Source organism: Neophocaena asiaeorientalis, unplaced genomic scaffold (assembly GCF_003031525.2).
Source record: "Neophocaena asiaeorientalis asiaeorientalis breed wild unplaced genomic scaffold, Neophocaena_asiaeorientalis_V1.1 scaffold96, whole genome shotgun sequence".
In the NCBI taxonomy this organism is placed as follows: Eukaryota; Metazoa; Chordata; class Mammalia; order Artiodactyla; family Phocoenidae; genus Neophocaena; species Neophocaena asiaeorientalis.
In genome coordinates, this window is record NW_020175831.1 from 5807670 (window position 1) to 5822552 (window position 14883).

At 38.5% G+C, this 14883-nt stretch overlaps 1 protein-coding gene across 5 annotated transcripts in view; it reads left to right on the plus strand.

The window, feature by feature from the left end:
* The window catches only part of OSBPL6 (oxysterol binding protein like 6), a 90332-nt gene that overhangs the window by 54995 nt on the left and 20454 nt on the right, over window positions 1-14883 (plus strand). For 3 of the 5 annotated variants that reach the window (XM_024732905.1, XM_024732907.1, XM_024732904.1), the window contains 3 exons: window positions 2267-2400; window positions 10492-10599; window positions 12255-12392. In XM_024732905.1, the coding sequence (XP_024588673.1) occupies window positions 2267-2400; window positions 10492-10599; window positions 12255-12392 (380 nt within the window). The remainder of the gene's footprint in view (window positions 1-2266; window positions 2401-10491; window positions 10600-12254; window positions 12393-14883) is intronic. The other 2 variants (XM_024732902.1, XM_024732903.1) reach the window with 1 other exon arrangement.

The following is a 14883-nucleotide window of genomic DNA, read 5'->3' on the forward strand; positions in this document are numbered from 1 at the left end:
TTTTTTTGGCGGTACGCGGGCCTCTCACTGTTGTGGCCTCTCCCGTTGCGGAGCACAGGCTCTGGACGTGCAGGCTCAGCGGCTGTGGCTCACGGGCCCAGCCGCTCCGTGGCATGCAGGATCTTCCTAGACCCGTGTCCCCTGCATCGGCAGGCGGACTCCCAACCACTGCGCCACCAGGGAAGCCCTATAGTCTTAAACCAATCAGCAAAGATGTGCTAGCAGAGATTTCTTTAATTCCACTATCCTGAAGCAATTAAACTATATCATCTCCCCCACCTTTTTTCTCTATAGATTTTTCAGTTGAGATTCTGTAAGGCTACCTCTCTTTCACCTCCTGTTTTACTCCTTTCACATTTTTATTGCATGTCTTAGCTGGATGCTAATCATGTCATTAGACTAGAGCAATGTTATTTTGTTTATGTGACAGCATAGATTTATGGCCAGGAAAGCCAGTAGCTTTTACTTCTAATGTGAGGTTATAGCATCAGGTAAAATGAGACAGCAAATGTGTGAATTAACTATAGCACAGCTTCTAAAGGAAGATGGGTAAATTTGAAGGTAGCCCTGGGAAAGCTTTGTGTATTTGGTTGCAATCCGGAGGCTTTCAGGAAATCCAAGTTTCAACAGAATTTTAAAGCCTTTGTTGAAACAACATGTTTTCTTTTCAGTTGTGCTAGAAAAAAAAGCGGGGGCTTTTCTATGACTATTGAATGAACTCTTTAGGAAGAATTATGGATTTTGAAAGAGAGTCCGCTTTTAGAGCTGCCAGTTGGGTTAACATATTTCAGCTATCAAGTTATTACCTTAAAATTGATAACTAGAATGTAGCACATAAATCAATAGATTGTGAGTCCCTTATGATCTCACCATTTTTCCCCTTTAATTCAGGCCACTGTTTTATGCTAAATTTTTCCACTTCTTTAAAAAAATCCTTTCTCTTATAAGGAAATCCCTATTTTAGAAGACTTTGCATTTTATAGAAACCGTTATTGTAAAGATAGGAGTTGGAAATTCAACCTTTTTGTGTTTCAGAATTAAAGACTGCCTTGAATTTTTACCAATGTATGTTGTTAGGTATGCAGAAATGGTGGTGGAGGTTGTTTTTATTGTTGCTTTTATTTTGTTTTATTTTATTGCCAGCTCTATTGAGATATAATTGACATGTAATATTGTATAAGTTCAAGGTATACGTGTTGATTTGATACACTTATATACTGAAAATAATTGTGATAGCTAACACCATACCATTTCTTTTTTTTTTTAATATTTATTTGGTTGTGCTGGGTCTTTGTTGCAGCAGGCGGGTTCCTTAGTTGCAGCCCGCAGGCTCCTTAGTTGTGACTCACTGGCTGCTTAGTTGCAGCACGTGGGCTCCTTAGTTACGGCTTGCTGGCTCCTTAATTGCGGCAGGTGGGCTCCTAAGTTGCGGCATGCATGTGGGATCTAGTTCCCTGACTAGGGATTGAACTCGGGCCCCCTGCATTGGGAGTGTGGAGTCTTCACCGCTGCGCCACCAGGGAAGTCCCACCATTTCTTTTTTGTGGTGAGAACATTTAAGATCTACTCTCTTAGCAACTGTCATGTAAATAATACAGTACTATTAACTATAACACTATACTGTACATTAGATCCCGAGAACTTATTCATCTTATAACTGGAAATTCGTACTCTTTAAAAACACTTCTGTTATCATGATGTTCTTGGCTGAGAAAGTAATGCAAGTGCTGTTCTTAAGACCAAATCATTTCCTACCCCAAAGAGAACTAGTTAGAACTTCTAAAACAGCTGTCTTATTTTATTGGCAGGACTCATAAAATGCTCTTGTTTGGGTGCACACTTTGGGGAAATAATTTTTGATAGTTCTAAATGATTTGCATGAGGCTTCATTGTACACAGAACTGCTCAAATATTGCCTTCAAATATAGCAGAGTAAAACTTGTTCCCTTTCCCTTCTAGGAATTATAGTTTAGTTTCTAAATATTGAAATTTAAAAATTGATAATTTTATATACTGCTTCCAGGTCTTTGTTGGCTTATCTGGTTTGAAATGCTAAAACTTTCATCCTGATTAATTACCATTCCTGTATTTGTTTTGTGTATAGATATTCTGGTAGATTCCATTTTAGGGCTGACTTTCAATTAGACTGTAACATAAACTTTCCAGAAAATATCTGTGCATGAGTCAAAGTACTGAGAAGTTTATAATTTTGTATATTCTTTCTGGATCCATTTGATCTTTGTTTCTTACTTTTCTCCCCACACAGTGCATTCTCTTTTGAAGTCAGCGTTTAATAGCATAGCTATAGAGAAGGAGAAGCTTAAGCAGATGGTTTCTGAGCAGGATCACAATACAGGCCACAGCACGCAGATGGCACGGCTCCGACAGTCACTGTCTCAGGTAAATGAGAGTGTTTCTTTCACTCTCATAATACATTCCTAACCCTATAAGCCAAAGATGGGGGTGGAGGCAATCCATCATGGGGATGGCACATCATCTGAAATTCTCCCAAGACATTGCAGTGTCAATATTACATTTTATTACTTTTCTTCCAAACAATATCAAGGTAAGAGTGAAAATCAACCAAACTTGCTTGCAAACATAATTGCTATTTTGTCTGATTGAATACTTTTAATGCCTCTCTGTAGTCATTATAAGGCAGTCCCTGGTTTAAAAAAAAAAAAAAATCGTGCATTTATACATGATTTACATACACATTTAAACAGTTATGTTCCAGAATATGTTTGATCCAATGTCAAATAGACAAAATCTACCAGATCTTCCACACTTACTATTTTTTCCCACTTACATTTTAATCTGTTGAAAATTACTGATAACTATTACCTATTTTTTCTATTCTGATTTACACTCTTAGGATTTTCTTCCTAGGTTATGCTCCCTGAGGCTAGACTCTTATATATATTTCAGTATATATTTTACACTATAATAAATATTACTCAGTATATATTATATTGATCTTATTAATACTAATCAAGTCCCTGTGTATTTCAAGGTTGAAATCTCTGTTAAAAATCCTTTAAAACTGCCCTTATGCTTTCTTACACTGAGCACTTCCTCTGAAATACTTTCATTTAGTCTATAAATTAACCTTTAAAACTTCCTTTGAGACTTCAGTGTTGTTATTGATTTTGTGTGAGAACTCAGTGTTTATATAAAATATTGTTCACTTCCTGGTGCCTTGGATCAGAGCGAAGGAGCAAGCAAATCCTGGGTAAGTGGTTTTCCATGTGGATCAGCTCCTGCTTGAGGAGTTTCCCTCAGTTCCTGAAAATTAGACCTAAACTGGTCTCACCATGTTTTATGTACCTGACCTGTCAGCTTCTTTTCAGCGTTAAGTTTCACGTTATTGAATGCTGTTTTCTGGGCCACACTTTCTGCTGTTTGCCATCAAATACTGTCAGTTGAGGTGCATATGCTGCTTCCAGTGCAAAACTAGGGAACTCGAGAGCCTGAGCATTCAAAGTGGCAACTGTGTTCCAGTCTTCAGAGGGCTTCCTTCACATGCACACTTGAACGGTTGCCCTGTACTGATCTCATGTCATGTATCTGTTGAACACCTAGTCCATGTTAATCGATCTTCTGAATCGTGATCCTGAAAGGATCATGAATCAGAAAGATCAAAATAATGGTTAGTAAACATCTTGTATGTCATCTTATAAATGTGTCAAATACACTGTTGTCCCCCTACATGTTGCAGTGTTTTTCTTCTCCCTAAGGATTGAAGTCTTAGTGGTATGAGATAAGCTTGTACTAAGAAAAATAAGAAAATATGCTTGTTTCCCACCTGCTTGCTTTTATTTGCTTGTTGGTAAGACAGAGAATAGTAAACACATCTAAGTTTGGGAGGTCAGGTGAGATTAGAAATGGTGATGAAGAGAAATTTTAAAGCAGTCATTCATTTGTTCATTCATTCATTGTGTTTCATTCAACTACTGTACTTTAGGTACAGTGCAAGGTATAGGACACCAGGTTAAAAGTAGCCCTGGCCATGTTCCCAGGAAGTTCATGATCTGACTACTGAGATGAGCAGTATTTACTCAGGAAACAATTAAATGGACCATGCTGTAGTCCATTCCCAGTGGCACATGAGCGGTGCAGATTTCTAGGGCTCTGCGTGTTCAGAGAAATGAGAGATGCCTGAGCTGTGAGCAGACCCAGAGATCAGGTTCGTGGAAGAATTGGTCCTTGATGGACCTCAGGAGACAGCAGCAGCTGTTACCAACCTGATAAAAGTGAAATTACATCAACTTGCATGCTTTGGGTTAAATGTTTCCTTCTCTTGTCTAAACATGTATTTGCATCTAGACTTAGAGCCTCAATAGATTTTTGTTGGATTATTTGCAAGGGGCGGGGCATGTTATATTTACTTCGTTTTCTTGAACTCAAAAAATGTGAAAATAATTTGGGACTATAAAGATAGTTATACCCTGTCCACTAGCGAATTCAGTGCTTCCAGTTCTGTGTTATCACAGCATCTTGGCTGTGTTCACATCCTTGTGTCTGTACATACCTTCCCATTGGGTGGGTTGTTTCCTCCTGAGCTCTAGGGCTCAGGAGAGAGGCCCTGGCAGAAAGATGTGGATACCCCCGTATATCGGTGAATTTATAGATGTTGATAAATTGTGTTTTCAGTCAGAATAAAAGAGGCCAATGGAGCTGCCATAGAGAACATTAGTATTTAAAGGACAAGCTGAAAAAAAAAAAAAAAACCAAGATCCTTTGATGGAAACCCAGGGTAAACAGCTGACAAATTTAGATAGCTATGATCATTGAGATCAAGGGTAAACAGTTTTGATAATTTCAAGAACGGAAAGGTTAACAGGGTCTGACTTAGCAGCAAATGATATATGGACTGAAAGTCAACCTTGAATTTGGCAGTCATCTAAGTTTGTTTGTGTCATGAAGGGAAGGAACTAGCAGATAAGGAGACATTGAAGATGGGAAACAGTTAGCTGATGTAGCCATCCTGATTGGCTAATTCTGTTGTTTTCATTGTGCCTCTTTAAATATAGCACTAAGGATTGAACAAGATATGAAATAGCTTGAGTACATTGAAACAGCTGTTCTACATATGTTTCTATGTTAATATAACTTCACATTATAGTGTGATTTTAGGTAGCCTAAAGACATCTTTGATCCTTATTCAGGTATCATCAGTTAAAACCCAGATATTTTTTTAATGAACAGTTACCAATTCAAGTCTCCCCCCCAGAAAGGGAAGGAGAGAGAGAGACTGTTTAAATAACTTCTTAGATTAGTCTTACGTTTTTAAAGCTTATTTTTTATTTGACATAAGTCTGATTTGATAAATGTCTGATGATTAAAATGCAGCTTTTCAATAAAGCTTCTAAATATATCAACTTGGCAAATCCCATCATCCTTTTAGAAGGTACATAGCATAATACAATAAGTAAAATTAGCATTCTTCACTACATGCTCAGCATAAATTTTTACCTGCCTTGGGCATGTAATAATTTGCAAGGCTGAACAGTATAATGAATTTCTCTTCTAAAGTAATATTTCATCCCTGATCTATACGTATACAAAAATGTACATAATTCTGTTATTTTACCCCATGAAACTTTAAAAGTAAACTTTTACACCTGAAAGGCAGCATAGATGTTGGATTTACACCTGTAGGACAAGGTATTTTGTGTGGCATGTAGCCCTTTGTAAATGACCTTATTTCACAGCAGCTATAATTTTATGTACTGAACACCAAAATCAAATAGTATATAGTAAGCCTATGGTAAACTCGGCACCCTAGATTACTATAAGGAAAGATTCAACTTTCCTTGAGTCTGTTCTCAATACATTACACTCCGTCACTATTACCAGTTTGATTTCTGGCCCCAGAGTTTGTACACAGCTTGTGCTAAATGCATTGGGTGTTGGGTCCATACAGATGTGAGCAGCAGAATATGACCCAGTACTCAGTCTAGAGTTACTGAATTTCATTAAATCAGTACGGCATCCACCGTTAGATGTGCCATCCTTCTGTGCATTACTAAGAAGGAAAAAACTGTCAATTAAACTGACCAGTGCTTCAGAGGTGTTAATGTTTGAGGAATTGTGCATATTAGAATCAGTGAAACGTGGTATGTTTGGGAATGTAAGCAAAAACATTGGCTTAAGGCACATAGCAGCATAATTAAGATCCCAGTCATAGCGTTTACCATCCTTCCTGTCTACAACATTTTATACATCCAAAATAAGTATTCTGTGTTGGGATAAATGTTTTAAGTGTATTTGTTCCTGAATTTCAGAGTTCCCTGAGACTTGGCCAAATTTGTTGTGTATGAAGATATTCTTCATAGAATCCTTTACATCTTTTTTTTAGCTATCCAGTAACTTTAAATTGATGTCATTTTGGACATAATTTGGCAATATTTATTAAAAGCCTTAAAAATATTTTACCCTTTGACCCTTTGGTCCATGGCTGATATGTATAACCTAAGGGGTTAATGCTGAATGTAGAAAGCCTATATGCACATAAACGTTCATGGCAGCATTATTTATCCTAATAAAAATCAGTAACAATGTAAGTGCCCAAGAGTAGAAAATAATCACTTGTTCCGCAGTTATTAAAATCACATTTGTGAAGAGTTTGAAACATAAAATAAATATCTGCGTACAAAGAATAAGTGGCAGACACAGGATGTAGAGTATGTTCCCATTAAATAATGTGGAAAATGCATAAGAAAAAAAGCTAGAAAGAACTATACCAAGCTACCAGGCTTCCCTGGTGGCACAGTGGTTAAGAATCCGCCTGCCAGTGCAGGGGACACGGGTTCAAGCCCTGGTCCAGGAAGATCCCACATGCCGTGGAGCAACTAAGCCCGTGTGCCACAACTACTAAGCCTGTGCTCTAGAGCCCATGATCCACAACTACTGAGCCCGCATGCCACAACTACTGAAGTCCGCACGCCTAGAGTCCGTGCTCCCCAACAAGAGAAGCCACCGCAATGAGAAGCGCACGCACTGCAACAAAGAGTAGCCCCCGCTCACTGCAACTAGAGAGAAAGCCCGCGTGCAGCAACGAAGTCCCAATGCAGCCAAAAATAAATTAATTAAATAAATAAATTTTAAAAAAGAAAGAAAGAAAGAAATATACCAAGCTACCAGAAATTGGTTGATTGGGTAGTAAGGTATGAATTTTTAAAAATATTTTTCTACTTTTTTGTGTTTTCCAAATACACTATAATCGTATTTTTTTAATAAAAAACAAGGTGATTTTTAAGAGATACCCAGGTTCTTGATAGCTCTAGCTTTGACAGTTTCCATACTCATATTCTCACTCCTTTTCAACCAGTTTTGCTTTTATCTGAAGCGTTTAAGTCTTCTGGTGATCCCATATTGCCATGTTTCATATCCTTCTCCAGCCTTCAGGCTTCTATGTGTCCTTCCCAGAACCCACAGTTCCATTCAGTAAAATGCATATGCTATGCCAGAGTCTCACCCAGTCTAGGGTAAATTTTCACCCATTGTCTGCCTAGGAGGGTGAATGGTAGTTAATAGCCAAGGAGGTGAGGATTTGGGCAATTAACTCTGGCTCAGAACTTCAAGATGGTGCCTTCTTTTATAGATGGGTCAGGAATTATGTGTTTCTTGGATATATTACGCTTGAGTGTGTATGAGGGACATGAGGTGTGGGAAATGAGTATACTTTGCAGAGAGTTTGTAGTTCAGTCTGAACTCACTTATGGAAGCAAGTAGTGAGACTTCCTAAAGAATCTAGGCACAGTTCCTGAGCCTGAGGCTGCTTCCTGCCTGCTAGGCCTTGGCTCCGTCTGCCACTCCTGGAGCAATGTTATTACTCACAAGTTTCCATGGCTTTTCTTGCTCATGAGCTGGTGCAAGTGGCTGACGACGTGCCTCCTTTTCCCTCGCTTCACCACTGTACAGACTCCTCGGGTGCATTCTGTATATTGTTTCTGCCATCAACTGGGCTCTTCTATGTTAATTATCACCAATAGTGTCATTTCACTGAAAATATCCGTATACCTCGATGTTCCCAAGGATGCTTCCATAATATCGTTGTAGAGAAAATAGGTGAGCTTCAGGGAGGGAAGTAACAAATGTGGTCCTGAGCACTCCCTAAGAGCGCTCATGGCGCTTGGTTGTAGCCAACTTCAAAATAGTCTGTGTGATTGAGGCAAAAGGAGGAGCCGTCCTGGCAAGACACACAGAAATGGGCTGTTGCATGCTCCGCGTCTGCTTACACTCTCTGCCCTTGGGGTTGCCAGAGCTGCAATAGTATTTATTTCCGCGCTTTTTTGTGCCACGTAACAACGTTTTTCTACCACTGCATATATATTATTAATACAATATTCCTTTAATTTTCAGCTCATTTCCTATTGATACTATTAGCTAGAGGCCACCTTGTGTGCCTTCATACACACCTGTAGGCAAGATTACATTTAATGAATACTGGATGAGATGACCGCTTAAATGGGAATTTAACTTTCTTAAACATCCAGAGCAAACAATTCTCCAAGTTTCCTTATAAATGGGAAACTTGTGTGTAAAACTCCCACCCTCTGAAAAAAACATTATTTATCCTTGCCCTTGAGTTTTTGTGGGGTTTGTTTTGTTAACTCTGTTCCAGGGGCAACAGAAGTTGCAGTCGCTCTGGAGGAACCCTTAGTTGAGGTTTGTGTGAAACCCTGAAGCCGTGAATGTGCTTCTGCAGTTAAAACCGTCAAACAACCTACAACAAGGCCTCCTACTTCCAAGACAACAAAATATATCTGGTTCTAATTATTTCAATAACTAAGACAGCTTTCAGTACACTTGTGGGCAGAAAAATAATGAAAGAACAAATAAGCATATATAGTCACAAAGAATATGAATGATACAGTATTTTTTTTTCAAATTTCAAGTGTTCGAGATTTTGCTCCAAGAAAAATGATCCTGAGCACTTTTGCAGAATATAAAGATAATAGGAAGCACATGGTTTATTTACTAAAAAAGTAATCACCTTTTTTCTCGCTAACACGTCCCTGTTTTCTCAGAGAACTGGACACATATTTCCTCCTGTCTGCAATATGACTGTAGGATCTGTGTCCACCTTTAATCCATCGATACTTGACAGCCCACAAGACCAAGTGTGTTCTATTTTACACATATTTTACAAACTGGTTCTAAAGACTTTAAACAAAAGCCAAAAGCTGTGAGTGAACAGTTTTCTTCTTAAAAAGCAAAAGCTGGGATGAAGGGAGAGGGGCTGTTCTCCATGTCCAAGGATTCTGCACCACTCAATGCAAGTGTGAAGTTGAGCCACTGTGTAATTTATCCTGGGTGATTTAATAGATACAGAGTTATAGTTATGCTGTTATATTTGTCTATGTATTGGTTTACCGTAGTCATCGACTCTTTACAAAGAAAAGCAGAATCCTCACTCCCTGGGACAGATGTGCTCTTCAGTAAGTCCTGACATTTACCTTTTGCTCTGAAACATTCACTTCCATCTTCTAATTGCTGGTTTTAATGGAAAGGAAAGGAGCTGTCCAGCTTTTCACTGGGCTTTGTCCTCACAAAGGTCTTTTACTTGAGACTTGGTGTAATCCAGTCAGCTACATGTGTCTTCTGTATATGGAACAGGTTCCCATGCACTAATGTGCTCCATGTGCCTCTGTCCACAGGGCCCCTGTTAGGGAGCCCATGCTTATGTAAAGCTGTTCTCTTCCTGCCCCACCCTCTAAACTGGGTTGTAGCAGATGGTGTTTTACTGATGCTGACTTAGGATGTGTTAAAAGTCATGAGATGCAGGTAGCTTGGAGTTAGTTTCCTTTTTGTAATATGTTCTTTATTATACTTGTCGATGTTTACACTGTTCAAGGAAGGCATCTTTGGTCTACGTGTGAGTTATTTCTGCGGTACTGTCACAGGTATTAATTATGTGCTCCTAGAAAGTGGAAAGACAACTATTTTCTTTCACCAGACTAAAATATAGCTCTAAAATATAACTCTAGATATAAAATAAAGCCAGTTCATTGTTCACTACATTTCCAAATAATTTTTAAGATATCTGGTTTTGAAACAACTCCCAAATTTTAGAAACTAAAACCAAAAAAAAAAAAAAAAACAAAAAAAAAAAAAAAATGGAAAGAATCAATCATTTTTATCCTAGGGTGTAAAATGTGATATATATGTGGTGGTAGACTGGGCTTGGGTGTAATGGACCTGACTGTAAGGGAGAGAAAATTCCATGAATCATTCTTATGAAATCCATGAACTCTTTCAACCCACTAACCTACTAAGTAGTAGTCTTATATTGCAAAAAAATGAGTGCCTTAATTCTGAGCCATTTATCTCCTTCTTACCAGGGGGATCTGGCCTATGGTGGCTCCAAAAGTTTCAGCTAAGAACATCATAAGACTTTGTTGTCTAAAGTGTACCTGTGTGCTTGTTCTGCTTTATGCTTGCTTCACAACTTGAAATTACATATGCGGTTTTTGTTATTTTAAGGCACTCAACCAGAATGCTGAACTAAGGAGTCGGTTGAACAGAATACATTCAGAATCTGTTATTTGTGATCAGGTTGTCAGTGTAAATATTATTCCTAGCCCTGATGAGGTAAGACTCATTTTTAATAGATGTAGAATACTTATTTTATAGCACCTAAATCTACTGCCTATTTTTATTTATTTTTATACAGTTCTTTCACTGCTGATACGATTCCCAGCATAAATATGTTCTTTGGAGTGAAGGATGTACATGAGCTTGACATCATTGATTATTGGTGATCAGTTGTCTGTTTTTATTTATTCCTGTGTTCATCTCATGCTACTGAATATTTAGTTTGTATATACTCCAGCTTGTGAATTTTCTCTCACTCTTCATTTGAAATATTTCTTATCATCAATGGCCCATGCAATGTTGAAAACAAACTCTTTCAGCTGAGAAGGTGCTAAATAAAAGTTTGCTTAAGGTTTGTTTTAAAAGTCCTATCTAAGAAGAGGAGTCACCTGACCTTGCTAAGATGCTACTATTAGTGCTGCTACAGGTCCTACTGATGATGATGCTAATAATTAATGGTTAACGTGTGTCAAGTGAATGCTTACTGTGTGCTTGGCATTGTGCTAACCCAGTTTATACATGTTATCTCATTTCACACCCCCAACGACTCCCTGAGGTAGGTGCTATTACTCCATTTTTCAGAAGAATTTTTGAAGAAATGGTTAGAGGATAGGAGAACATTCAGTATTTGGGCTAAACTTGAGTGTATAATTCTGTTTATAATCCTTTATAAAATTATTATTTTTAGCCATGAGAATTTATACTTTTCAACAGTAATACATGTAACAAGGTGAGAGTTTTAACTAATACTAAGGCCATATTTGCACCAAAAATGTACATTTTTCTAGAAATCTGTGGGTGCAAGTGTTCTGCCATCTAACTGCTTAGGAAATACCATCCCCAGACAGCTTCTCTTTGATGTAAGTTACCCACCCCGCGTCCATCCACCTCCATGGGTCCTGTGATCTCTGATGACACTTATGCCTACTCAACTGCCCAGAATCTAGAGGTATTTCTAAAATTTTGTCATTCAAAAATTAGTCAACAATCTCAGTTTGAATCTTCTTTGCAACTTGAAATGTGTACTAGAATATATATATTTTAGTTCTCTTACATATTTTTCTGATTGAAACTTAAATTGTATCCTTGAAAACAATATTTATTACTTACTGAATAAAAATACAATTTGAAATAAGGTTCAATACTCTAATCATATGTTTCATTGGATAAAATTCATGATCAAACTGGAAAATGACTTTTATATACCCCATCTCAAAAATTAGTCTTCTAGACTGTTTTCTTAGCATATCTCTAGTGGTTTCTACAGATACTGCTTGAGGTGTAGTATACTGGTTAGAATATGGCTAGTTAATGACAAGCCTAAGCATGTGACAAGGAACTTGTCTCCACAGTCAATTCAGGGTATTGATAGGGGCTCAACCTGTTACATTCCACTTAATATTAATTGAGCATAGATTTAAAATCAACTCACCTTTCAGCTGCACCTTTTGGATTCTTTAGGCATATTGGAAGGAAACGTATGCAGTGGTCATTACTCAGTTGCAAGTGAAAATTAGCTGTGGTCACCACTTTTTTAACATATAGTATGAATTTTTCTAGAACTCTGGCTAGTACGTCATGGTCTCATTTGAACAAATAGCCATTCTTACAGGGAAGAAAACGATTACACCATATGCTTTTCTCTTCTGTAGGCTGGTGAGCAAATCCATGTCAGTCTCCCCCTGTCACAACAAGTAGCCAATGAGAGCCGCCTCTCCATGTCGGAGTCTGTCTCTGAGTTCTTCGATGCCCAAGAAGTGCTCCTCTCTGCAAGCTCATCAGAGAATGAGGTAAGGTTCCTTGATGCATCAACCCTAACTGCTTCTGGCCATGAGTTTCGGTTAAAGAAAGTAAGACTGTGGAATTTTTTTTTTTTTAAATATTATAGTAAGATGTCCAAATAGTAGCAAAGCCAAAAGCATGCAAACTATATGGTTTCCATTTACTGAGCCCTTAACACTGGGCACCAACTCAATAGTCACAAATTTGATGAATGAAAAGAAAGAATCAAGATTTATTCTGACTTACCTGTACAGTTCATATTTCAGGGTAAACAAATAGTTGATAACAGACTCCTTTATAGAAGGAGACTAGCTAATAAATACATTAAGCATGAGAAAATAAGAAAATTACCATTCATGTTTGTACATACACACACACACATCCATACACATCTTTACCAGAGACAAGAATTTGAACTTAGAAGGATAATGTCTAGCATATATCTAGTTGGCTAATTATCATTTTTGGAGGTTACCACTGGCTACCATAAAAGCGTTATTGGATTGCTTGTCATGCCCATGAATCTTGACAAGGTTTGGAAACAAGAAATCTCTTCCTTGGTCAGGTTGCAGAAATTCTTTTACTGAAATTTAGTCAAGTACACTTAGAATTTTTTTTTTTTTCTTTTTTGGCATGGGAGAAGCAGCCAAAACTCTTTCCCACACAGTTGTTTAAGAATTTTGTCATTTGAGATTGCAAATCTGTACTGCATTTTTACAAAAAGGAGATGAAATAGTTGCTAAGTGTTATTTCCATATGCATGGAAAATAGATTGAAAGGAAAAATCCTGACAATTAGTAGTAGTTATTTTTGGCTGTTTGGAAGTATGAGTGATTTTAGAAACAAAAATAAGTGGAAAATAGAAAGAAAGAGTGAACACATCACTTTTCTAATGGAGAAAAGCTAAAACAGAATTCTTGTATCAGGTACTGAATTTGTTACCACCTCAAGCTAGGCGCTTGCCTCTCAGATTCCAAGTCATACATTAAAAGATTCACAGAAACTCCCATTCACAAGACAGAGAACTAGTTTAATGCTAGTTCTACATGCTACCAGCATTTTTTTCTCTGACTCTCCCTTTTCTGGGCTTCCGTTGCTGACCCAGTTCTTTGTCCTTATTCAGGCAGACAAACTTAACTATACATTATCTGGGCTTTGACCCATCATCTGATAAGTTTATAGCATAGCCCTATGAGAGCAACCTAATTTCCCTATTTCTAGTTCTTGGGGTCACATTCAACTGGGCACCCAGTTGCCACTTGCACCAGCCACTGGCAATGCAGAAATGAAGAGGATGTGAAGCAGGTTACATGCATGAGTCCAAGCAAGATGGTGGTGCTACCCCCGTGAAAGAGTGGACCAAGTGGCCGATAAAGGGACAAGGTAGTAGATGACAGAGGCGTGTGGAGTTGATATACTCACTTTAAGGCATTGTGAGTTTATCAGACCTCCCAGTGGAGTTATCTGGCAACCTGTTGGATATTCAGGTCTACAGCTCAGGGAGAAAGCAGGTCTAAAGAGAGAGCAAGAGTCAGCTCAGGACCCACCCAGCCACCTGCCTGTGAGACATTGCCACCTGGGTGCTCCACAGACTGTCTAATTCAGCATGTCCAAGTGAATTAATCCGCAGCCCCCGTACACACATGCACGCACACACCCCCCAAGGGGAAAAACTCAAACTTACCCATACTTCTCATATTGCTTTTCTAAGTGCTTTTCTCCCCAGTTGTTCACATCAAATACCTGAGTTGCCTCAGTATTTCCCTTCACTACCACCCATAACCCATGTTGATTTACTCATCGGGTTCTGTAATTTCTGTCACCTAAATACTCTCAGATACATACATTTTCCTAAAGCTTCACTGCTGCTACTGCAATTCAATCCTCCATCAGCTCCCCACCTAAATTACCCTGTCAGTCTCCATAACTAGTTTTCCTGCCTCCTTTATTGCCTCCTCGAATCCATTTTCCACTGGGCACCCTGGCTAATCTTTCCAAAATGCAAATCTGATGATGTCCCTATTCCCCAGTGTCCAATACAAACTCCTTAGCTATTGTACAAAGACTCATAATCTGGTCTCTGCTCTCAGCTGCAGCTTCTTGCAACCTCTCTTCTTCTGGTGCCCTCCAGAGGCCAATGGAGTGCTTCCTGCAGTTGTCAATTTGCTCCAGACACTCCTTGTCCGTTGCTGAAATAAGGAAAGTGACTCTCTCCTACAACCCGCACTGGAAAGAACTAAGCTATACATCTGTTCTTTGTGACTGGATCTTACAGGTTTTCATAAAATGTCTGTGTTTTACTTAAATCTTTCCCCTTTATCACAACACTCAGTCTTAAGTATTTGAAGAAGCTGGACCAGGAGATAAACCCAAGTGACAGGCACCTCCATGTTCTCAAGGTTGTTCTTCCCCTTAGGCTAAGACTTTGTTCCTGAGGCAACCTCATCTGCCCAAGTTACCAAGTTCCCTTGTGATGAGATGCCCCCAGAAGGCTCCTTG